This window comes from Globicephala melas, chromosome 8 (assembly GCF_963455315.2).
Source record: "Globicephala melas chromosome 8, mGloMel1.2, whole genome shotgun sequence".
NCBI lineage: Eukaryota > Metazoa > Chordata > Mammalia > Artiodactyla > Delphinidae > Globicephala > Globicephala melas.
This window is the reverse complement of record NC_083321.1, coordinates 5,266,751-5,291,196: the sequence shown is the minus strand read 5'-3', so window position 1 is coordinate 5,291,196 and position 24,446 is coordinate 5,266,751. Positions and strand designations below refer to the sequence as shown.

General features: G+C 55.4%; 2 protein-coding genes across 2 annotated transcripts; one reads left to right on the top strand and one right to left on the bottom strand.

The window, feature by feature from the left end:
* Window positions 1-242: 242 nt before the first annotated feature.
* Window positions 243-4,323, bottom strand: CABP2 (calcium binding protein 2). Its single transcript, XM_030833082.2, has 7 exons — window positions 4,267-4,323; window positions 3,534-3,707; window positions 2,927-2,957; window positions 1,944-2,078; window positions 1,131-1,240; window positions 872-1,019; window positions 243-268 (listed from the first exon to the last, which is right to left on the bottom strand). The coding sequence occupies exons 1-7, from the start codon at window positions 4,321-4,323 to the stop codon at window positions 243-245; spliced, it is 681 nt and encodes a 226-aa protein (XP_030688942.1).
* Window positions 4,324-11,239: 6,916 nt separating this feature from the next.
* On the top strand, window positions 11,240-13,797 carry LOC115840447 (glutathione S-transferase P-like). Its single transcript, XM_030833342.2, has 6 exons — window positions 11,240-11,253; window positions 11,376-11,411; window positions 11,844-11,950; window positions 12,053-12,140; window positions 13,156-13,445; window positions 13,609-13,797. Coding segments are annotated over exons 1-6 (711 nt in total). The 5' UTR covers window positions 11,240-11,252.
* The last annotated feature ends 10,649 nt before the right edge of the window (window positions 13,798-24,446 follow it).

The following is a 24,446-nucleotide window of genomic DNA, read 5'->3' as shown; positions in this document are numbered from 1 at the left end:
GTGAACAAGTGAGTGGTGAAAGCTGCTCAAAGATGCTTTATTGTCAGAGAAATAGAGACGGGCGAGGGGGCTTGGTGGACGAGTGGGGGTGGAGGTGAGGGCAGGCAAGGGCATTGCACACAGGCCGGGGCAGGGAGGAGAGGATGAGGGTCCCAGCTGGAGGCGAGGGGCTCCGGGAACACACTGGCAGGCAGTGGCTCTGGTGCCAAGTCCTGTCTGCTGCCTCCAGCTTCTGTATAGGCTCAGCGAGACATCATTCGCACAAACTCTGCCAGGACAAAGCCAACGTTTTCTGGTCTGCTCTCTGGACTCCCCAGGAGTGAGGCTAATATACTGGCCTTTAGGTGGGAGGGAGTGTGGTCAAGACAGGGCGTGCAAGGGAGTCCCCTGAATCTGGTAGGGAATAGGCCAGGAAGAGGGGCTTCATCTTACAGGGAAAAAAAACCAAATCTTGTAACTGAACCTATTTTCCTCTTTGCTTTGGCTGCTAGGAAGCCAGGAACACTCTGGGGCCTACCTTGGAGAATTTCTACACACTGATTTTCCTTGGCTTCCTATTCTTATTTAATCCTTTTTTCCCTCTTTTGGGAATGAAGCATAGAGAAAGAGCTGGGTTCTGGGTAGGCTGCCCGCATTCAGATCTTGACTCCATCCACTTCTTTTGCTAAGCACTCACGCTTCCCTAAGAACCGACTTTCTTCTCCTGCTTATGGGGATAAGAGTTCCTTCCTCCCGGGTTTTCGTGATGATTACCTAGGAGAGGACACAGGCGTGCTTAGCACAGCGCCTGGCACACACGGATTAAGGCTCTTCCTCCGTTAAAACCCTCCCAGGGCGAGCGGTCCTGAGCTTGGTGAGCGGTGGACGGTACCTTCAAAGTCGACCAGGCCGTCCCCGTTGAGGTCAATGTCATGGAATATCTCGTCCACCTCCCGCTGGCTGAGCCGCTCTCCCAGCAGGGCCTTCAGAGCCGCCCGGAGTTCACCCAAGCTGATGCAGCCGTCCCTGTTGGTGTCGAACTGTGGCGGCGTTGGTTGCGGCATCAGGTCACAGACCGAACCGTTCATTCGTGCAGCCCCTCACTCACAACAGACAAGCAGCCCCGCCCCCTCCAGCCCCGGTGACCCCACCTCCCGGAAGGCGTCCCGCAGCTCCCTGACGCCAATCATGTCCGCAGTCTCCGCCAGCAGCTTGGGGCCCATCAGCTCCAGAAAGTCGTCAAAGTCCACCTTCCCGCCACCTGGGGGCCACGCCCATCAGAGACCTGGGACCATCAGAGACCCCTGCCCAGCCCTGGCGCCCTCTGCCTTTTGTCCTTCCCTTCTGGCCTGTGTCCCTCTCCCCTGCCCCACTAAATGGGCCTTTCCCTCCCTCTGGGTCTCACAGGCTGGGTTATCTGTGTCTCCTGAGGGTTTTTCTTAATTTTTCTGAAGAGTTCAGTTGGGTTCAAGTCCTGGCTCCAATGATCTGACTTTGTGACCTTAAGCAAGTCACTTAACCTTTCAGAGACTCAGTGTGGAGAATTTCTACACACTGATTTTCCTTGGCTTCCTATTCTTATTTAATCCTGTTTTCCCTCTGTTGGGAATGAAGCATAGAGAAAGAGCTGGGTTCTGGGTAGGCTGCCCGCATTCAGATCTTGGCTCCAACCACTTCCTTTGCTGAGCACCCACGCTTCCCTAAGAACCGACTTTCTTCTCCTTATGGGGATAATAAGAGTTCTGCCCTCATCTAAAAAGTGGGCATGATGGTCCTTGACTCACCCACATCCTAGGGGATGGTGAGATTCTCTGGAGGCAGAGAGCTTGCCTTGAGAATGACCAAGGTCCCGAGCTCTGGGGGCCAACCTGTGTAGACACCTCTGTTCCCTGGGCTGCCCAGCTGCCCTGGCCATGGGCGTGGCCTCTGGAGAACTGGGGGTGGGGCAGGTCTCAGGCACATACTGATTTGCTGTGAAATCTCGATGAGCTCCATCTCCGTGGGCATGTAGCCCATTGTCCGCATGCAGGCTCCCAGCTCTCCGTAGCCGATATAGCCGTCCCGGTCTCGGTCAAACTCCTGGAAGGCAGCCTGCAGCTCTGCCAGGCAGGGCAGAGTCAGTCCTTCCCCCACGTCACCCTGGGCCCCATCCTGGATTGGACCTTCTCCCCTTGGTCCAATCATTTCCTCTTTCTAAACACGCATTTCTCTTTGCTGCCTCAGGGCCTTTGTACATGCTATTCCTTTAATTCATTCTGCAAATATTTAAGGAACATCTGCTATGTGCCAAGCTCTGCTCTAGGTACTGGGAATATGGCAATGAAGAAAGAAAAAAAAGGAAAGAAAGAAAGAAAGAAAGAAAGAAAGAAAGAAAGAAAGAAAGGAAGAAAAGAATGAATGAAAAAGAGAGGAAGGAAGGAAGGAAGGAAGGAAAGAGGAAGGAAGGAAGGGAGAGGGAGAAACAAATCCTTGACCTCATGGAGCTCACATTCTGGACACTCTCCCCTCCTCTTTGGTCCTTAAGTCACCTAATCAAGGAGGTCTTCCCTCTCAGTTCAGTCCCCTCTGGCCCATTTGTTCACTTCCTTGAGAGCACTTAGCACCATTTGTACTTGTAGTTGACTTATTGACGTCTGACTCCAGAGGACACAGGCCATATCTGTCCAGTTTGTCACATTTCCCAGTGCTCAGCACTGGGCCAGGCACACAGTGGGCACCCAGGAAGTGTTCGCTGAATGAACAAATAAAAAAAGGGGACCGTGACCCACCTGGCAAGTGGGACCAGGGAACTGACAGCTGGGGGTTCTCTCAACCCCTCCCTGCTCAGTCTTGTCCCCATATTCTCGCACGGATCCCCTGTGGCCTTCCTGCTCCTCCTGGAGCCTGCTCAGGCCCCCACCCAATGCCCTGCACTCCGGAAATTCTAGTTCTTTCCCCAACCCTTTACCTTCAATCTCCTCTGGCCGCAGCTCCCGATCCTGAGGGGACACAGAGGGGTTAAGAATTCCCTGGACCCCCCAGGCACCTGCATCTCTTCCTTCTTGTCCTTTGGGGCCCCCTACAACATGCAGGCACAGGACCAGCAGCGACACTGCTCCGACCCATTCCTCCCACCATTCCCGTTGATGGACCTGGGCACCTGGCCCCTCTTCCCTGTTCTCCGTGCCCACCCTCCTCTAGGGCCGGAGCTCCATTAGCCAGAGATGGATCTGGGGTTGGGCAGAACCTTGGGCTTGGCCATGGGGGCCTCAGTGTCAGCATATGTCCCTCTTGTTCTCTCTGTCCCTCTCCTGGAAGCCCTGTCCCCTCCCTGACCATCCTCTTGGTGGCTGTCTCTGCCATTTCTCTGGATTGCTCTCGGCCCCCTCTTCTTTCTTTCCTGGCATGTTTCCCTGGGTCTCCCCCGTGTTTGATCCCATGTCTGTTTCTCCACTCCTCTCTGCCCCTTACACCCCTGGGTCTGTGTGCTTTGCTCTGAGATCCCCACTCAATCCTCTCCCTCCACTCAAGGAGAAGGTAGGCACGGGCGGCAGGCAGGTGGTGACCGTACATACGAGCTGGGTGGCGGCGATGCTGGGCTGCAGGAAGACGCAGGCAGGCCCCACCAGGCTACTGAGTACGGAGTAGCAGCCCTGAACACCCGGCCCAGGGCTCCTCTGCTCCTTGGGGCTGGGGCCCAGGCCATGGCGGGACCCCCTTGGCGGGGAGCCAGGCCACTGCCAGCAGTCCTGCAGCAGAGCCGGCCATGAGCTGGGACAGTGACCCCTCTCCCCCCTCCCTCACCAGCCTCTCCCGTCGTTAGAACCCAGCACAGAACAGTGGACCCTCACCATCAGCAACACTCTATGCTGGAAGGGTCCACCCCCTCACTGTTCAGTTGGGCAAACCGAGGCCCAGAAAAGGCAAGAGACTTGGCCACGGTCACTCAGAAAGCCAATGGCAGAGTGAGACCCTGAGCTCATGTGCTGAGTCTCCCAGGCCAGGACTGACTAGCAGAGGGCAAGGGTGGCAGCAGGGATGGGGCAGTCGAGTGGGCAGCTGGGGGCCCTGACGAGCTTTGGCAGGGGAAGCCCAGTGGCCTACAGGAGCCAAGACCAGGATGGGCCAGAGTCTGGGGGCTGCCAGGGAAAATCTCGGTCTAGGGTGGTGGGAACCCACCCCTCCATCCCCCAGCTGCGCTGTAACCCCAGCTCAGCCTCTCACAGGGCTCTGCACCCCCCCCCACACCAGAACCTTTCAGGGTCCAGCCAGCCTCCTGGCCTTGGCTTTCCCCCTTGACACTCCTACCTTAGGCCCCCGGTGTTGGGGCCGCTTGGCAGAGTTTCCCATGGGCCCTTGAACCATGCCAGGCCTGGAGTCCCGGGGGTGGCCCAGGGCTGGGCCTCAGAGGATGCTGTGGGCTCCCCCCAGCCCCCAGCCACTCCCAGTGAGAGTCTGGGAGCACTGCAGGGGATTTTCCTAGGGTTTTGTGGGGAGATTGGGCGTGGGTGGGCAGGCGGGGAGCCTTGGGCACAGGGGCTTGGGTCCTAATCTGGGATTATCTCTGAGCATCTCTGCTGGTGAGGGGGGCCACTCGGGGCATAAGGCCCCCCTGGAAGGCACAACCTCCCCATGCTCACTCCTGAGGGTCTTCCAGACACTCCCTCTCCAGGACCCTATCCACCCCCCACTACCCCTAATCTCTTCTAATCAGGAGAGATTTAATGTCTTCAGAAGCAGGGCCCGGACCTGGGAGGAGGAAACCAGGTGGCTTCTGTGCTAGAGCAGGCTGGGTCATCTCTCCCCAGAACAGCAGACCCAGGAAGGCCCTGGCCCTCCCTGTCGGACCCTTGCTCTCACCCCAGAGCATCCACCCAGCCAGCCTGCTCGGCACACCTGCCTGGACCTGCCCCCTGCCCCTTGTACTTGGGCAAGGAGCCGAGGGCAGCTGACTTTGGGCTCTGTGGGCTGGAAGCAGGCCTCAGTGAGGGCAGAGGTGGGGAGGGATGCCAGCCTGGGCAGCCGAGTGGCTGCTGCCCCCTCTGTCGCTGTGCACGTCCGAGGTCCCCTCCCTGGGCTCAGCCCTGGGTTGGCCCAGCGGGCCGCGGTTGGGGTCTGGCATCCCCACTGTTCCCTCACGACCCCCCAGCTGAGGATGGCTCCACACCCCGGCCCCCTTTACCTGCCCGTAGGCGGCCTGCACCTGGGTCTCCAGCTCCTGGAGGAGCGCCCGCCGTCTGGTGGCTGCTGGGTTGGCAGGGGCCTGGCTAGGCCCTGGAGTGCCCTCGGAGGGGCTGGGGTCCCCCGTGGGGAGGCTGCCATCTGCCGGGCCCTGGGGAAGGGCCATGGAGACAAGGGCTTGGCACCTCCTGCTGGCTGCGGGGCACTGCCCCACTCCGCTGTCCAGGGTCCTGCGGAAGGACAGCTTAGTGGGCAGCTGTGGTTGTGGTCCCCACAGGGTCCCTGCTACTCTTCTCCCTGTTCCTCGCTCCGCGGGCTGATGGCCCCCAGGTCCTCCAAGGCTCCTGTCTTTCCTAGCTCCCCAGGCCCCTCACACAGCCCCTCCCTGAAATCCTAGCCTTCCCCTGAGCTGCCGCCCTCATGCTGGCCACAGGCTGCGCCCCGGGGCCCCTCCGCATCACATCGGCCTCTCTGGTTCCTGGGCTCTGCATCTCCCCACATCCTCTTCCACCTCTGATTCTGTGTTGTTCTCTGTCCCCCTCTGTCCCATCTGCTCCATGGGTGTCTCTCTTTGTCCGTCTCACCTGCCCTCCCCTCTCCACCCCCTGCCCTCTGTTGACAATCTGTCCAGCTGTGTCTCTGTGGGTCTCTCTGCCCACTCATGCCCCATTTCTTTGTCACTTCCCTCCCTCTGTTGTGTGAGACTATTTCTCACATTGGTCCGTCTTTCTGTCTGTCCATCCTTGCCCTTCCTATTCTCCCCACCATCTCCCTTCCCAGGAAGGCTCCTGGATTCTGGAAAGACCATCCCCCCCAAGTCCTGCCCCAGACCTCCCCCCTTCTCCCCACCCAGAGCCCCGGGGTACCTCTGCACCTCCCACTTAGCTTCTGCTAACCTCGTAGGCCAGGCAGCCCGCCGTGGCCTCTTGTGCCCCCTTGTTATGCCCCGGCCTACTTACCGCGCAGCTGCCTGCCCCTCACCTCTCCGAATGAGGTCAGTCGTCCTGCCCCGGCCCTGCTCCAGGCCCCTCATGATTTATTCACCTGCCCCCCGCATCAACCTTTGTCCAAGGGAACCAGATCCCACCAGGCACCTGCCATCTGAGCTGGTGGCTCTGGCCTCTTTCGGCCACTCACGGCCATCCATTCACGTATTTCTTTTGCAAACATCCGAGGTCTGCCGGGATCCAGCCCCGGGCCGGCTGCTGGGGCCACATGACAGACCCCGTCTGCCCTGAAGGCCCTGCTCTCAGGCACATCTAATTCAGAAAAGGGCCAAGAGACAGCCTCCAAGTGCTTGGGGGCACAGACTCAGGCATCAGCAAGGCTTCCTGGGGGAGAAGGGGGGATGGGCGGCATTCTAGGCGCTGCCCACCAACGTTTAACTTGGCCCTGGGCAAGCGTCAGCATCCCCGGCAGGGATCAGCTGTGAACGGGCACCGGCATCCAGCAGGGTCTGTGGGTGGAAGCCCTCAGGAGGGAGGCAGGGGTGGAAGTCCCTGGAAAGGGTGATGGTGGCAAGAGGCTGGAGGAAACTTCAGAGACTGAGTCTTCAGCAAATGTCGGTGAAGCCCCTGCTGTGTGTGTTCCCGGGTGCTGGGAACCAGTCCCTGCCTCAGGCCGGCTGTGGAGGAGCAAGGGCAGGGGAGGGCCCGACAGGCAGTCAGGGGGACACTGCGGTGACGGGGGCTGAGGCAGTGACCTGTGAGCCAAGGTCAGAGGGATGAAGGGAGTGACCGCGTGAAGACGGGTGGCCATGCAGGCAGAGGGGACATCTTCCACAAAGCCCTGGGCAGGGCTGAGGGTCTAAGGAAAGGCCAGGGCTGAGAGGCGAGTGGACGCCGGCCGGCGGTCTAGGGTGGGAAGGGCTCGTTGTGACCATTCACGTCGATCCTCTGGAGACTCAGCTTCAGCATCCTTCAGCCCCTCTGCACCCCGGGTCACGTCTCCTCCCGGAGGCCAGGAGTGCACTGCACCCCCGGAAGCACAGCAAACATCCCTCAGAGACAGGGATGCTCCTGTTTTCTGCAAGGTCATACAAAGGGCCTGCAGGCCTGGCTTCCCCCATGCATTTGCTGTGTGACCCTAGGCAAGATATTTCACCTCTCTGAGCCTTAGTTCCCTTATCTGGAAAGTGGAGGTGGACCTAGTATCTGTCTCATGGTGCCTTTGTGAAAATTAAATGATAAAAGGCCTAGCAGGTTCCCAGCGCATAAGAAGCGTTCAAAACATGGTGGATGTCACATGTGATGAAAGATTCCACGTCTAAATAACCATCTAAGAAGGTGGGGAGTGTTGAGAAACGTGTGTCCCAAAGTACAAGCCACAGGGGTGGGAGCTGTAACTGGCCAGGGAATAGTGGGCAGAAGTATTTTCAATGAAGGAGCAAAGCCTTCGTGTCCAGCTCCAGTGTCCAGGATGGCCAGGTGGATCAGTGGTGGACAAATGAATGGACGGATGGTTGGGTGGATAGGTGGGTGGATGGATGGGTGGGAGGCTGACTTGATGGATTGGTGTTTGAATGGTTGGTGCTTGGAAGGATGGATGATTGAGTAGCCGGATGGATAGATGGACAGACGGACGGACGGATGGATGGATGAATGGATGGACAGGTGGGTTGCTGACTGGATGGAAGGATAGGTAGGTGATGTGACAGGCTAGTGGTTAAACGGTTGCATAGACAGATGGACAGTTGGCTGGCTGGATGGGTGGGTGAATGAAAAGATGGATGGATAGACAAGTCGAGGATGATTGGGTAGGTAAATGAGTAGTAGGTGAGTAAATGGAGAGGTGGATGTCTTTTGTTCGTTTTTTTTTTTTAATTTTTATTTATTTTTGGCTGTGTTGGGTCTTCATTGCTGCGCACGGGCTTTCTCTGGTTGCGGTGAGCGGGGGCTAGTCTTCGTTGCAGTGCGCTGGCTTCTCCTTGCGGTGACTTCTCTTGCTGCAGAGCATGGGCTCTAGGCACGTGGGCTTCAGTAGTTGTGGCACGCGGGCTTCAATAGTTGTGGCTTGCGGGCTCTAGAGCGCAGGCTCAGTAGTTGTGGCGCACAGGCTTAGTTGCTCTGCGGCATGTGGGATCTTCCCAGACCAGGGCTCAAACCTGTGTACCCTGCACCGGCAGGCGGATTCTTAACCATTGCGCCACCAGGGAAGTCCCGAGAGGTGGATGTTTTGATGGACTGCTGGTCTAATGTTTGGTTGTTGGATGGCTGAACGATTGGGTAGATGGGTGTATGGATGGACAGATAGATAGGTGGAGGTGGGTAGATGGCTGGGTGGATGGACTGCTGGTGTAGGTCTTTACAGTCTTCATTCAAAGAGTCCATTAGGCTGGAGACCATATCTTATCTATTTCAGTGTCTCCCATGATGTCCAGCCCACTCATTGCTGAGACACACTAATTAATGTGTGAAAAAAGACTTTTTCTTTATTCACCTATCCACCCAGGAAGTGGGGGCTTCCCTGGCGGTCCAGTGGTTAAGACTCTGCGCTTCCAATGCAGGGGGCTCGGGTTCGATCCCTGGTCGGGAAACTAAGATCCCACACGCTGCACAGCACAGCCAAAAAAATAAATAAATAAAAATAAAAACAAAACCCAATAAGAATTTCTAAAAAAAAAGATGTGTCTATTTATCTCCTCCCACTCTGAGCTGAGCTGTGATTGCTCTGATGGCAAACGACGTCTCCTTCTCTACTCCGTTCCCTACAAGCCAAACCCAGGCTTGGCACCTGGTAAACACCATACACAGATCCACATTGAGACACCACTTCACACTCACCAGGACAGCTAGAGTGAAAACAGACAGACAATCACAACAGGTGAGGATGTGGAAGCTGGAACCTTCACATGCTGCTGTTGGGTTTATGAAATGGTGCCGCCACTTTGGGAAAGAGTCTGGCAGCTCCTCAGAATGAGTTACCGTATGACTCAGCAACTTCAGTCCTCAGTCCATACCCAAGGGAATTGAAAACGTCAGTGCACACAAAAATGTGTACGCAAATGTATACAGCAGTGTTACTCATAGTCAAAAAAATGAAACAATCCAAATGTTCATCAGTGTATAAATGGGTAAGAAAAATGTGTCTATCCAACCAATGGGATATTATTTGGCCATAAAAACGAATGAGGTACTGACACGTGCTACAACACAGATGAAGCTTGCAGACACTCTGCTAAGTGAAAGCAGCCAGACGCGAAAGGCCACATAGTGTATGATTCCATTTACATGAAAAATCCAGAAAGGGCAAATCCACAGGGACGAAACAGGTTAGTGGTTGTCAAGGGATGGGGGAGTGGGGTTGAGGAGGGATGGCTAATGGGCACCGGGTTTCTTTTCGGGGTGATGAAAACGTTCTGAAATTAGTGGTGATGACTGCACAACACTGAATATACTAAAACCCACAGAATGTACCCTTTATAAGGGTGAATTTTATGTAGCAATAAAGCACTTATAGATATTTTAAAACCCACCAAAGACAGGTGCCGATATATACGAGGACTGGAGGTGGGGGATGGACACAGCGAGGAGTCTGCTCCATTTGGCTTCTCAAGCTGTGCTTCTGGGCCCCAGAGCAGGAGGCCATAGGGTGGCCACAGAGCTAGACCACAGGCTGGGCTGGTGGAGCCAGAGGGCTGTGGGTAAAAGCAGTCGCTGAAACACCACAGCACAGCGTCAAGCCAGCCTGGCGGACAGCTTCTCCAGGGGACCTGAGGAGTATCATAGCTGGAGGGTGTGTGAGCTGGCAGGAGGCCGGCCCGCTGGATGGCAGGGTGCCTCCCACGCTCCCAGGTCTGGGATGCTGGTGCACAAAAGGAGCGCATGCGTGCTCCAGGCCAGAGCAGGTGGTGGAAACTTTCTGAACCTTGGTGTCCTCTTCTGCATAATGGGAACAGGAATCCCTCCCTCCCTCCCTCCCTCCCTCCCAGGGTGTGATGGAGATGACGTGAAACCATTTATACAAAAGCTCTTTGTAAGCTGCTAAGTGCTGGGTAGATGTTACTCCAGCTGTGAGTCAGGGATAGATCCTGGCTCCTGGGCCACCTCCCGCATCCCCTCCCAGCCCCAGGCAGCTGTGGGCTCCAATGAGGCTAAGAAGCGTTCCTGATAAACTGCGTTTGGTGTTTTCCCATGATTGCGGTGGATACTTCTAAGCCTGGACACCTTCCTCTTTCCTCGTGGCTCTGACAGGAAAACCAGGCTGAGACGGGCCAGGCTCAGTCAGGTCCCAGTTCCCAAGGAGGACCGCCCCCTGCCCCCCCCCCCGCCCCTCTGGTACCAGGAAGGGGCAGCCAGAAGAGGGCTGTGGGTGCAGAGGGGACCGCAGGGAGACAGGAACGGGCTCTGCCTGGAAGGACGCAGCCGTCCCAGGTCCAGGAGGTCCTGCTCATTCGTCTGTCTCTTTCCAGCTGCCGTATCCCCAGGCTCAGGCTGTATTTGAAGAGTACAGAGCACTTCGACTCAGTCAAAAAACGGTTTGGAGACTACAAGGCCTTGCAGAAGAAAGAATGAGGGTTAAAAGTGAGGCCCCTGAAGCCAACCAGACCTGTTTCCTAGCTGTGTGACCTTGGGAAAGTCGATCTGTGCTTCAGTTCCCTCCTCTGTAAGATGGGATCTGAACAGGACCAAGTCTTAGGGTTGTAATATGTGTAAAGTTCTCGAGGCAGCCCTCAGTCCCTAAGGGTTTGCTATTATTATCAAGGAGAGAGGATGCGGAAATGGGTGTTTATTGAAATAAACACCATTCAAGCCAAAACCATTTACGGAGCACCTACTGTGCGCTGGTGCTGGGGTGCTCAGTCCTGGCCCTCTGGGGGCCCTGAGGATGCTGTGTGTTCGGGGGCGGTGAGCAGGTGTAGCGACTGTGTGCTGCTAAGTGTGGGTGCCTCTCGTAAAGCCACTACGCGTCAGGCAGGGTGCACCCCTGCAGAGGGCTGGTGCGCCCCTCCAGCCCTGCTCCACCACACCCACACCTCGCCCCGACCAAGATCGAGATCCGCTCGGTGGTGACTTGGCGGATTCCTGGGGTGGGGCTCGGGGTGGAGCAGGACCTTAAATACGAGGCCTGCGGGTCCTCCCCACTTCCTGCCGCACTTGCACTCCGCCGCCGTCAGTGAGTACGGTCTGGACCGGGTGGGGGGAGGGGCGGCTGAGACACCCCCTCTCCTAGCAGTCCGACCCCCAGACTGCCTGCGGGGGTCCTCCTTCATCGTCCTGTCTGTCTGTCTCTCCTAGTGCCGCCCTACACCATCGTCTACTTCCCGACCCGAGGTGCGGCCGCTGCTCCTCTAGGAGGGCGAAGGGCACAGACAGGGGTCCCAGCAGGACCTCCAGTCTGGACAGCCCGCGGCGGAGGCGGAGGCGGACGCTGAGACGGAGGCGGGACCCCCCCGGGGGGCGGGGCCGGGATCTCGGGCTCGGGCCTCATCCTCTCTGGGGCCAAGGGTGGGGCGCTCTATCCATCGTCTCTGGTCCCTTCCTGGGGCGCTGTGGGCTGGGTCAGCCTCCCTGTCCTCCCCCCCGCCCCCCCGCAAGACACGCCGGGGGCTCCACCCTTTCTCCACGGTCCATCTGCTCCGCAGCAGGCTCGGAGGCTAGAGTTTGTCCTGTCCCTGAGTCCAGTTCCCATACTCCTGACTTCCCCAGGGCGCTGCGAGGCTGGGGTCTCTGCCCATCCCCACACCCCGTCCTCCCCTCCCCCAGGGCGCTGCGAGGCCCTGCGCATGCTGCTGGCCGACCAGGGCCAGAGCTGGAAGGAGGAGGTGGTGACCAAGGAGTCCTGGTTGCAGGGCCCACTCAAGGCCTCCTGTGTGAGTGACTGTGCTGAGGCAGCATTTGGGCCTTTACGGGGCAGCACGAGGGTGCGGGGCAGCTGAGCTCAGCGTCCCTCACCGAGCCCTTCCCCCTCCCAGCTGTACGGGCAGCTCCCCAAGTTCCAGGATGGAGACCTCATTCTGTACCAGTCCAATGCCATCCTGCGACACCTGGGCCGCTCCTTTGGTGAGTCCTGAGGTTGAAGGCAGCCCAGTCCAGAAAAGCACCTGAAGGGTCCCGCCAAGATGTCCTGGGGCCTGAGTTGCTGCCACCGGTCCTGTGGCTGGAGGGCAGGCCACGTGGCCCAAGAGGAAGGGGCAGGGCCTGGGTTAGGAGGGCTCTGGGTTATTGGGCTGGGGCTGCCGGTCCCCCCGGGCAGGGACCATACAGGTCTGGCTACCCTCTAGCCAGTCAGCACCACATGGGTTCACTGTGCCTGTTTCCTGGATGACAGCTCAGAGGCAGCCACCAGCCGCCCCGTGTGTGCTGCTATAGGCTAGAGCCACTGTGGGTGTGCCCAGGAGCTTCAGAGTAGACCTCCTGCCCGTTTCTTCCTGCTCTGGCCTCACCTGAATCTGGAAAACCCATGCACACAGTGAGCAGGCCTGTGGCCTGTTTCAAGGGTGGTGGGAATGTGGCTTAGGGAGGTGGCTGCGTCTTCATTGGCTATCTTGGTGGGGAGGGGGGTGTCCCAGGAGGACAGAAGACCAGTGGGATGAGCCAGGCCCAGGCCCACCCTAACTTCTGCAGCCCCAGGGTGAGAGGACAGAGGCCTCCAGCCGCGGCCTGCTTCCCCGTCTCTCGCCCCACGCTCTCCTGCACTCCGAGGGACACACCAGTCTGCAGAGCCAAGTGCTGTCCAGGCCCCGCAAGCGGCCACTCCTCTGGCCTAGGGAAGCATGATCAGAGGCTTGGCCCACACTTGCAGGGGGACAACCTGGAGGAAGGGCTTGGGGCGATGTGGGCAGGGAATTTCTGACTCCCAGGGACCCAGGGTGTGGTCTCAAAGACAAGCATGGGCTTCTGCTGGGTGTGTTCCTTGGGCTCGTGGAGATGGGAGCAGCAGAGTTGGGCAAAGACGACCCTCCAACGCAGGGGACCTGGTTTCCCAGCCCTGAGGCCTGCAGGCTTCTGGGGGAGAGGGGAGCAGCGGGGCCCCAGCCTGGACAGAACCTGACCCTCTGCCTGGCCGCTGACCCAGGGCTCTACGGCAAAGACCAGCGAGAGGCGGCGCTGGTGGACATGGTGAATGACGGTGTGGAGGACCTCCGCAGGCACTGCAGCCGCATCATTCATCGCGGCCACGTGAGCAGGCCGGGCTTGCACTCAGGGCCGGCGCTGGGGGGCTGCCCGGGCCGGCACGGGCAGCGCTCCCTTTCACAGGAGGAGGACAAGGCCCAGTATGTTCTGGAGCTGCCGGGGCACCTGAAGCCTTTTGAGAGCCTGCTGTCCCAGAACCGAGGGGGCCAGGCCTTCATCGTGGGCGACCAGGTGAGTGCTGGGTCCAGCCCGTTGTAGGTCCATTTCTCAGAAGGGCAAACTGAGACCAGAGCAGGGACCTGACTGGTTCACTGGAGTAGTCAGAGTTCTGACCCCCAGTAGCCCCCCTCTCTCTTGACCCCATTCAAACCCCCTCCCGCCCCCTGTCCTGCAGATCTCCTTCGCAGACTACAACCTGCTGGACCTGCTGCTGAGTCACCAGGTCCTGGTCCCCGGCTGCCTGGACTCCTTCCCCCTGCTCTCGGCCTACGTGGCCCGCCTCAGCGCCCGGCCCAAGCTGCAGGCCTTCCTGGCCTCCCCGGAGCACGTGAACCGCCCCGTCTTTGGAAGCCGCAAGATATGAACCCGCTTGGCCTCCCCTGGCAGACGGGCTGCCCTTGGGACCAATAAACACGGTGAGAGGAAAGCTGTGCTGTGCTCACTGAGGGACCGGGTGGCCACAGGGGGCCCTCTGCCCCTTCCCAGGCTGCGTCTCGGAAGGTGAGGGCTGGGCTGGGCCCTGGAAAAGCCGCAGGTCCCCAGAGCTGCCGGGAGACAAAGAGGAGTTCCAAGTCCAGAGAGGAAGATGAGATCCCAAACCTCAAAGATCTACCCTGGACAACTTCTTGCAGGAGGGGGTTGACCCCCCCCCCAGGGGTACTCATGGTTATGGCAACCTGGGAACCATCTCCATCTGGGAGAAGGGCCGCCGTGCAGGGAACAGACAGTCCCTGACGTCTGTGTGATGAGTTCTGTCGTCTGCCACAGGCAGGGCACTTGGTCTCTGCACACTCAGGTGCTGTGCACACGTGCCGCTTGGGAGTGACACGCACGCTCAGGTGTTTCACCCGAGTGAGTGTTGATGTTGTCCATTCTCTGTGTCCCCCACAGTCACCTGCAGGCAGGGCCCAGGTGTAGGGCTGAAGGCAGACCTGGGAGCTCTGGGCTCATCATGCTGCTTGGGAAGCCGGGAGTGGGGGGGGGGGGGGGCGCGGTCAAGGGTCTTCTCCAGCTCCCAGAGCCTCTGTCAGCCCTTGGCGGGAGCACCCTGCCACCTGCCCGATCCCAGCCCATCTCTCCCCTCCCGAAAGACTGTGACTGCCTCCTGCCTCCTGTGGCACCGTCAGCCTGTCCGGCCCCTCCCGCTGGCTCTTTGGACAACGTGGAGTCAGATAATTCCAGAATGCCTGGCGCTCCCAGTGCAGAGCTCTCATGGCTTCTTGCTGCAAAGTCCGCAGCCTGAGGAGCCCGCCAGGCCCTCCTAGAAATGAACTCTTCGGTCTCCAGAACATTCCCCACCCCCTTGCCCGGTTCACCCTTAGAGCTGCTCTCAGCTCTCCGGACAGCCCAGCCCTCCCACCCCTGCCAGCCTTTGTCCCTGTGGTCTCCTCCGGCCCCCCACTCTCCCGCCACCCCCATGGCCACGCCCCTTCAGCCCTCAGCTCGCTGCCCCTCCGCTGTGGCCAGGTGCCCTGGGCACTTCCCCTTCTCCTGTAGCTCCACTCTGTGGAGTCTGGCCTGCCCAGTGGTCTTGGCTCCAACCCTCCTCCTTTGAGGTCAGAGAGCCGATCAGGTTAATTTCTGTCTCCCCCGCCCCCAGGTGAGGTGCTGACTCACCTTTACCCGTCAGGAAATGGGTGTGCAAACACCAGCAAGAGCTGCCTCTTTGTGTCTGGGACACTCTACCTCCATGGGGGAGGCCGCAGGGCCTCAGTAGTGCCCCCCTCACCCCCATCAACTGAGCCTGTTTCATAAGGGTCTCCTATCACAGGCCTGTCCCAGTTCACAGACCTGGTGGCCCTGCTCCATTCTGGCCCCATACTGGGGACTTCTCACACTTAACCCCCTCAAGGGAGGAAACCCAGACTCAGAGAGGGAAGGCAGCTTGTCCAAGGCCACACAGCTTATCAACGGGAGAGCTGGAATTCAAACCCAGGGCTGAGGAACTCCTAGGTGGTCCTCGGAAAGGGAGGAAGGGAGGGGCCTGGGGCCGAAGGAGTGGGCAGGCGGCCATTTTCAGGAGCAAGAGTGACTTGGGCCCAGGCAGGTGCCAGAGGCTCCGGCGGGTGGGCAGCGGCACTGGTGGCCACTGTGGAGGCCTTGCCTGCCAGGCCAAGGACTTGGAGTTGACCCCGGGGCACAGGGGTCACCGCAGGCTTTTGAGCAGAAAGGAGGACTCTTAGAAATCTGAGCCTGTCAGCGCTCAGGGAGCCTCAGGCATCACCTAAGTCTACACACTCACCTTACAGACAGGGAAGCAGAGGCCTGGAGAGCGGAATGACTTCCCGGGTTCATGGGCAAGTGAGTGGGTGGGCCGTGGGGATGTCCTGGGCCTGATGCTCCTGGTCTGGGTGCCTGGCTGCCCCTTAAAGGAGCCTCTGCCTGAGACACTCCAGCAGAAGCCTGGGGAAGAGGGTCTTTTGTGCATTAGATTTTGGGGGCTGGTGGGCAGTTTTGGTTTCTTTGGGTGGGAAACCCCCAGGAAGGCCCACTGGTCTCCAAGAGGACAGCATAGAACCTGAGCCCCCATTGCCCTGGAGGCAGAGATTGGGCCACGGGGGTTCACGGCACAGGTAGAGGGGACAGTGGCCAAGCGAGTCCACAGAGCAGGCTTGGGGGACACGTAGGCGTCCTGCAGGTCTTGGGACAGTGGGAGGAAAGTTACTCTTTTGAAAACTTCCTGGGGCTTCCTTGGTGGTCCAGTGGTTAGGACTCCACGCTTCTACTGCAGGGGGCGTGGGTTCGCTCTTTGGTCAGGGAACTAAAGTCCCACATGCCGTGCAGTGTGGCCCAAAAATAAATTTAAAAAAAAAAGAAAGAAAAAAACCTTCCTGCAACCAACTGCTTCCACATTCTTTGGGGTGACTGGGCTGAGTGTTTTTGATTGTGCGGCTCCGTGACCCCAAGAAGGTGGCTAGAAGAGGCCCCTGCCGCTGAGAGGAGGGACTCCGGGGACTGGCAGGGCCCCAGTTTGGGCCTCTGGTGTAAGCTGGGGCAGCAAGGATGGGGGTGATGAGATCACCAGGTGGGGGAGAGACTGGGAGCCCCTCCAGCTGGAGAGGTGACAAGTGACCCCGGGACTGAGCTTCCTCCAAGCAATGCCCCAAGCATTTTACGTATATTTACTCATTTAATCCTCACTAAAGAATCCACCTAGTGGATGCTATTAATATCCCCATTTTACAGATGAGGAAATCGAGGCAGGGAGAGGTGAAGTAACCTCCTCAAGGACATGCAGCTGCTAAGGAGGCCAAGCCAGGTTTCGAACCCAGGCTCTCTGGCCTCAGAGCCTGTGCTTGTAACAACTCTCCCAGCTTGAACCAGAGTGGCTGCAGTTACCAGCAGGCAGCTGGTAACTCTGGTGACCCCACCCTAATTATAGGGGGACAGGAACCCTAAGAGAAAGGTTAGGCTTCCACCCTCTCAGGGTGGAAGTGGGACAGGTTCCAGTATAAAGGCTGGAACATTTAAAGACTGGTGACTGAATTTGCTCCCCAGCTTGGGAGGAGGGACATGGCGGTTACAGACTCAAAACGCCGGTCCTCCTGGGAGCTCCTCGTCCTTAACCGGCTGCTGCTGGGTCAGAAGAGGTGGAATCTAGGGTGCTGGCATCAGTTCCTGCAAGGGTTTGCCCTTTAGTGGCAGCTCTGGGACTCAAGAGTCTCCCCTGGGGTACCAGCCTGGGGAGGGTGGGGATGAGGGGTGCAGGGAGTCACCCCAGACCTCAGGGGTAGAACCGGGGCTGCTTTGAGGCCTCGAGTCCGGATCTTGGCCCGTGGGCCTCGCTCCCCAGCCATGCCAGAGGCTGCGGGAATGTTAGCTCAGTCCTTCTTAGCCTTGCCTCTGGCCTCCACCACGTTCTCCTGGCTCTGTCAAGGTCCCAACTGGCTCTGGTTTGGGCTCCATTCCCCCTCTCCAGCCCACCTGGTGAGCTGCCGGCGGGCTGTCTTCCCTACCCTGGAGGTCGGAACCCCTGGCTGCCCTTCCCCAGATGTACAACCTCTCTGGGCCCGTTTCCTCTTCTGACATTCTGGGCAGTCACAGAGTGCCACACTGTTTACCAAGCGCCTTCTATGTGCCAGACACTTAGCGGCTCTTAAAACTTCCATTGTACAGGTGAGAAAACTGAGGTCAGAGCTGGAATTTGCACCCAGGCAGACTGCCTGCCAAGCCTACATTTTTCCCTAAGAGCCCCAGAAAATGCTCTCAAACGTGCTCTGGACGAATCTAGTCATCAACGAAGTGGTTATTTAAAATGTTAATGTCAGCACAATGTTAACTATCCTGATTGCAGTCAAGTCAAAGCCACGGGAATTTTAGAAGCAAGAGTACAGGTCACGTCCAGCCACTGGCCTGCTTTGCTGTTTGCTTTCATGGCTGAGAGGCTGGAAACCAGCTCTGCAAACATGCGGAGATGAAACCAGGGGGAGCGTGAACACCTGGGAGGCTCCACTCACCAACCCTATGGAGACGTTTACCCCCAAGAACTGCTGAGGGTTTGTCCAGGAAGTGCTTTCGGCAACAAAACTCGAACTCCACATCTTCCCATTGGAAGACTTTGTTTGGACCGGGGGTGCCTTTGCATCTCCAGATGGGATTTTCCACAAGGTCAGGAAGGTAGCCCAGGATCCCGCGAGCTTTGCTTGCTGTCCCTTCAATCTATTTGCATAAGCCGTGTTCTTAAGAGAAGCACCCAGGGGAGAAAATAAAACGAAGGCTTTTGGCTCACCCATCGGCTGCGTCCATGACTGGGTTCTGGCTCAAAAGGGTGTCAACAGTGAGAAAGTGGTGGCTTCTCAAAGGTTCAGGCTCAGTACGTTTAAGTCTTCAGATAGACCTACGGGTTCGGCCACACCTATGGAAAGTTACCATTTTGAGAGTTTGAAGCAGTGGCTGTTTCCTGTTATTCCAAAAGTAGGGCAACTGGGACTTTGGCTCATAAATTCGGCCAAGGCAGAGTTAGACACACAACTGGGATGGCCGCTCAGCTCTGACCTGGCAATGTCCGTGTGCATCTCCTCCTCCAGCCCTGCCAGCCCCCATCATCCCCTGCCGGTACCAGGCCCTGTCCTCCAGACACATGTGACCCGAGCCCAGCTAGTCACCAAGCCCCAGCCCCAGGCACAGTGCGTGGTCCAAGGTGTGAGCCCTCGCAGGGAGCTGGGCCCATCAGAGTCCCTCCCGACCCAGCCTGGACAGCGCTGGCCAGGCGCCAGGAGCTCCCTCTGCGACCAGAGCTTGCTTTTCTGTACAAGAGTCTGTGAGGATGTGACTTTGGAGCAGACTGTGGGGTTGGTTACAGCTGAGAGAGTGGAGCGTGTGTGCGTGTGTGTGTGTGTGTGTGTGTGTGTGTGAGTGTGTGTGTGTGTGTGTGTGTGTGAGAGAGAGAGTGAGAGAGAGAGTGAGTTTTTTTAGGCCACAGTTCCAGTCCCCGAGAGGCCAGATCCACTCTCTCCTTCCCCTGGTTTGTTTATGTGACCCCAGACATAAGTTGAGTTGAGTTTCTGTGACTTCAGCTGAAAGAGACTGTGATAGTTTCCAAATATGTACACAAACCCCTTGACAATTTTCCCCTCAGAATTTGGAACCAATCTCCTGCCCCTTGAGTGTGACTGGACTTAGTGACCTGTTTCTAATCACATATGTGGAAGAGATGGTTGCGGGATGTGCAGGACGAGGTCGTGGAAGGTTCTGTGGCTTGCTCCTGACTCCCGCTCTTGGGTCACCAGACACCCATCGTGAAGACACTCAAGCAGCCCTGGTGATAAGGAACTGAGGCTTCGTGCCAAAGCCAGCACTAAATCACCATCCATGTGAGCAAACTGTCTAGAAGGGACTCCTTACCCTGCCTTGCCCGTTTCTTTCCATGGGAACCACAATAAAGGCTTCTGCCCACAGTTCCCCATCTTTCTCTGCCTCTTGATCGACCCTGGTGCGGCTTCAGGCCGCCAACCCCCAACCCCAGCGTGGCAATGCCTCGCTCTCCTGGGATCTGTGAGAAACAAACTCTCTTTTCGATGGTAGTTGCCTCTTGATCTGTCGGCCTCGTTATACCTAATCATAAAACCTATATTTAAAACAGAGACCCTGGGCAGCAGCTGCCCGGCCAAACCACTCCCAAATTTCGGACTCAGAAATGGAGATAATAAATGCTTACTGTTTTAAGTAGCTGAATTTTGAGGTCATTTGTTAGGCAGCAATAGATAACTACTACAGAGTTGGTACCAGGCCAGCACCTTCCAGCCCCAGCGTGGGATGAACGTGGAGCAGATTTTAAGCTTCACAAAGCAAGGCAGGTGCTCTGAGGTTTAATGAGCTACTTTCCAGAGGTTTTCTGGTTCCTTTGGTTGAGGTTTGGTGTCTTCTCTGAGGCCACTCAGAAGAAGTGTTGATTAGTGCTCGGGACAAAGGCACATCCTTCAAACAGGAATCTTTCCTTTGATGATCCCAATTCCTCATTGCAAACCCAGCGTGGCCAAACACCCCCATGTACATTCCAATGATTAGTTTTTCCACGCAGCTCATTCATGTTGAAGAGCAGCTGATGAGCTCGACCTGCCCCTTACTTGCTGTGTCATCCAGATCTTGATACCCCAACAAGAAAATACATCTAAGACATTTAGCTCAGTGCCTGGCCCATAATAAGTGCTCAATAAATGGGTGAACACAATTTTTGTAAGAACCCAGCTCTGCAGATATTATTGCCACCCTTAGCTTCAGGGCTATCTCAACATCTTGAGAAAGTGGCATGTCTTCTTTCACCATATATTTTGTACAAATAAGCAACTGAACAAGAGGAAAAAAAAAAACTGATGGTCAGTTGACCTCTAGCAAAACCTGAAGTTTGACATTTTCAGCCAGTCATCGTTCTGCACTTGTGTGTAGAACGAAACAAAGAAATATTACTCCGTTGCGATTTTCTCTCCAAGTAAAGATTTTTAAATCGAGTTTTTTATTATTCAGTTTTTAAGATCAACACGTTATTTAAGAATGAAAACCAAATGGATTGTTCTAATCACAACAGGTTGAAAAGCTATCTTCTCATAGATAGCCCTCGATAGGTGATTCTTCTGTTTAAATAGTGTATTAGTCAGTGTTCTCCGGAGAAACAGAACCAGTAGGAGAGATATACATAGACAAGATTTATTACATGATTATGGAGGCTGAGAAGTCCCACAGTCTGTCGTCTACAGGCTGAGGCCCAGGAAAGCCAGTGGTGTGGTTTGAAGGTTTGAGAGCTGAGGGCTGATGCATTGCGTTGGCCAAAAATTCATTTGGGGTTTTCCGTAATAGGTTGATTTTTTTTTTTTTTAGAAGATGTTGGGGGTAGGAGTTTATTAATTAATTTATTTATTTTGGCTGTGTTGGGTCTTCGTTTCTGTGTGAGGGCTTTCTCTAGTTGTGGCAAGTGGGGGCCACTCTTCATCGCGGTGCGCGGGCCTCTCACTATCGCGGCCTCTCTTGCTGCGGAGCACAGGCTCCAGACGCGCAGGCTCAGTAGTTGTGGCTCACGGGCCTGGTTGCTCCGCGGCATGTGGGATCCTCCCAGACCAGGGCTCGAACCCGTGTCCCCTGCATTAGCAGGCAGATTCTCAACCACTGCGCCACGAGGGAAGCCCATATATTGATTTTTTGCCCAACTCCAATATTATAGATTCCAGTCCAGCTCAGAAGGCGTGAGAACCAGGAATGCTGAGGGCAGGAGATCGACGTCCACCTGAAGCGATCAGGCAGGAAGTGAATTCAACCTTCCCCTGACTTTTTGTACTAGGGAGGCCCTCAGTGGATCAGATGAAGCCCACCCACTTTGGGGAGAACCATCTGCTGGAACATCTGTCCTTCCCCACACATGGCATTCCTACACCTGAACATCTTTTCTCACATAGCGAAGTTCTTCCATGACTGCCCCGATGCCCTCTGACCTAGAACACCACTTGGTCTTCCTACAAGGGTTGATCCCAGCAGCCTGGCACTGGCCTGAGCTGTGTTCAAGTGACCAATGCAGCCGCTCAGCATTCGCTCTGGTCAAGGTGTGAGATGCATGGATTGACAGTGTCACTTTGTAAACCAGCAGTTTGTACCAGCTCTCAAGGTGGCCCTTGCTGCTCCACTCTATGCATCCGAAGCACTGCCTGGGCCTCCGGTTTTCAAGGGCACATTTTATTTTGTGTTAGGATGCTCGTTTACACATCTGCTTCCCTGTTCTATGATGTGGAGCCTTTGGAGAGAAGGGGCTGCATTATTATTATCGTCTTCTTCTTTTCCCACATTTATTTTTTATTTTATTTTATTTTTTTATTTTTTGCGGTACGCGGGCCTCTCACTGTTGTGGCCTCTCCCGTTGCGGAGCACAGGCTCCAGACGCGCAGGCTCAGCGGCCATGGCTCACGGGCCCAGCTGCTCCGCGGCATGTGGGATCCTCCCAGACTGGGGCACGAACCCGCGTCCCCTGCATCGGCAGGGGAACTCTCAACCATTGCGCCACCAGGGAAGCCCGTTGTTGTTATTCTTTTAAAAAATATTTATTTATTTATTTATTTGTTGAAGTTTAGTAGATTTACAATGTGTTAATTTCAGGTGTACAGCAAAGGGATTCAGTTATACGTACATATACATTCTTTTTCAGATTCTTTTCCATTTAGGTTATTACAAGATATTGAATATAGTTCCCTGTGCTATACAGTGGGTCCTGTTGTTTATCTATTTTATATAGAGTAATGGATGTAACCATATTCGTTGTTTGCTACGTAACAAACCACCCCAGCACGTAGTGGTTTGAAACAACTCTCATGTCTTATTCCTGCCAGTTCTGTGGCTTGGTCAGATATCTCTTCTGGTCTGGGCCAAGTCACCTGGGGCTGGATGGTCCAGGTTTCCCTCATTGTCACCACCTGGGCCTCAGTGAGATGCCTGGGACCTCCATCAACATGACCCCTTATTCTCTCAGAGGCCTGCCCGGAACTGGATAATGTGGAAGTTTTCCAGCAGTAGGAGAGAGCAAGCCTCAACGCGGAAGTGCTTCTCAGACCCCTGCTGGTGTCACTTTTGTTAATATTCCATTGGCCACAGTAAACCACGCTGCCAAGCCCAGATCACAGGAGGTAGAGACATTCTTTAGCTCTTGATGGGACAAGGGGCAAATTCACCTTGCAGAGGGGCTTGTGCAGGACAATGGGAAGAACTTGGGGTCAGTTTGCCATCAGCCACCAATGCTTTCAGGCAGAAGGTGAATGATCACAAGAAGAACAGAGATACGAGAAAGCAAGCAAGTCAAGAGGTGACCATGTGAGTCGTGTCCAGGGTAACTGTAAACGACTGGAAACAGAGCGTATGTCATATAAACTAAGAGTCAAGAAACGTGGAAAAAAATACTCAACCAATCCAAAAGAAGGCAAGAAAGAAATGAAAGAGGACAGAACAGGCAGGGCAAATAGCACAAAATAAGACAGGTTGAAACACGGATATATATTAGCAATTAAACTGAATGTAAAGAGACTATCCTCACAAATATGCCCAACTGATTCTTTACAAAGAGGCAAAAACAATTCAACGGAGGCAAGATCGCTTTTCAACCGGTGGTGCTGAAGCAATTAGACTGCCATAGGCCCCCAAATGGGAGAAAATGTTCAGGATCTAGGGCCAGGCAAAGAGTTCTTAGACTTGACACTAAAAACGTAACCCACAAAAGGAAAAATCGATAAATTGGACCTCATAAAAATGAAAAAGTGTGCTCTGCACAATGCCCTATTAAGAGGATGAAAAGACTAATTATAAGTGGGAGAAAATATTTGCAAAGCATATATGCAACTCAAAACTAGTATCTAGAATATGCAAAAAACTCTTAAAACTCAACAGGTAAAAACCCCAGCAATTCTACTTGAAAATGGGTAAAAGACATGAAGAGACAGTTCACTGAGGATGATACAGATGGAAGATAAGCACATGAAAATATACTCAACTTCATCAGCCACTAAGCAAATGCAAATTAAAGCCACAATGAGATATCACTACAGACACTTCCCTGGTGGTCCAGTGGTTAAGAATCCATCTTGCAATGCAGGGGACGCCGGTTCCATCTCTGGTTGGGGAACTAAGATCCCACATGCCGCGTGGGACTAAGCCCCAGCGCCACGACTAGAGAGAAGCCCGAGCACCGCAATGAGCATAGAGCCTGTGTCTGTGCATGCTGCAACTAAGACCCGACGCAGCCAATAAATAAATATATAAAAAAAAATCACTACACGTTTATCAGAGTGGCTAAAAAAATAGTGACAACACTGAATCCTGGCAAGGAATTGATGAAGCTGGATTACTCATGTATTGCTGGTGGGAATGTAAATTGGTGCGTTTACAAACTGGAAACAGTTTGGCAGGTTCAGGTAAATCTAAACATGCAAATTATCGTACAGCCTAGCCATTGCGCTTTGGGGCATTTATCCCAAAGAAATGGAAATTTGCTGTCACACACGGAACACCTGTATATGAATGTTTATAGCAGCCTTATTGATAACAGCCCCAAAGTGGAACTAACCCAGATATCCTTCAATGGGTGAGTGGTTAAACATACCAAGGAATACGACTCAGCAATAAAAAGGAATGAACCACTGATACACAGGACAACTGGAATCTAGAGAATTGTGCTGAATGAAAAGAAAAGCTAATCCCAAAAGCTTGCATACTATTTGATTCCATTTATATAACATTCTTGTTGTGACCAAATTATAGAAATGGAGGACAGGACTTCTCTGGTGGCGCAGTGGTTAAGAATCTGCCTGCCAATGCAGGGGACACGGGTTCAAGCCCTGGTCTGGGAAGATCCCACATGCCGTGGAGCAAGTAAACCCGTGCACCACAACTACTGAGCCTGTGCTCTAGAGCCTGTGAACTGCAACTACTGAGCCCACGTCCTGCAGCTACTGAAGCCCGCATGCCTAGAGCCCTAGAGCCCGTGCTCCGCAACAAGAGAAGCCACCACAATGAGAAGTCCGCGCACCGCAACGGAGAGTAGCCCCT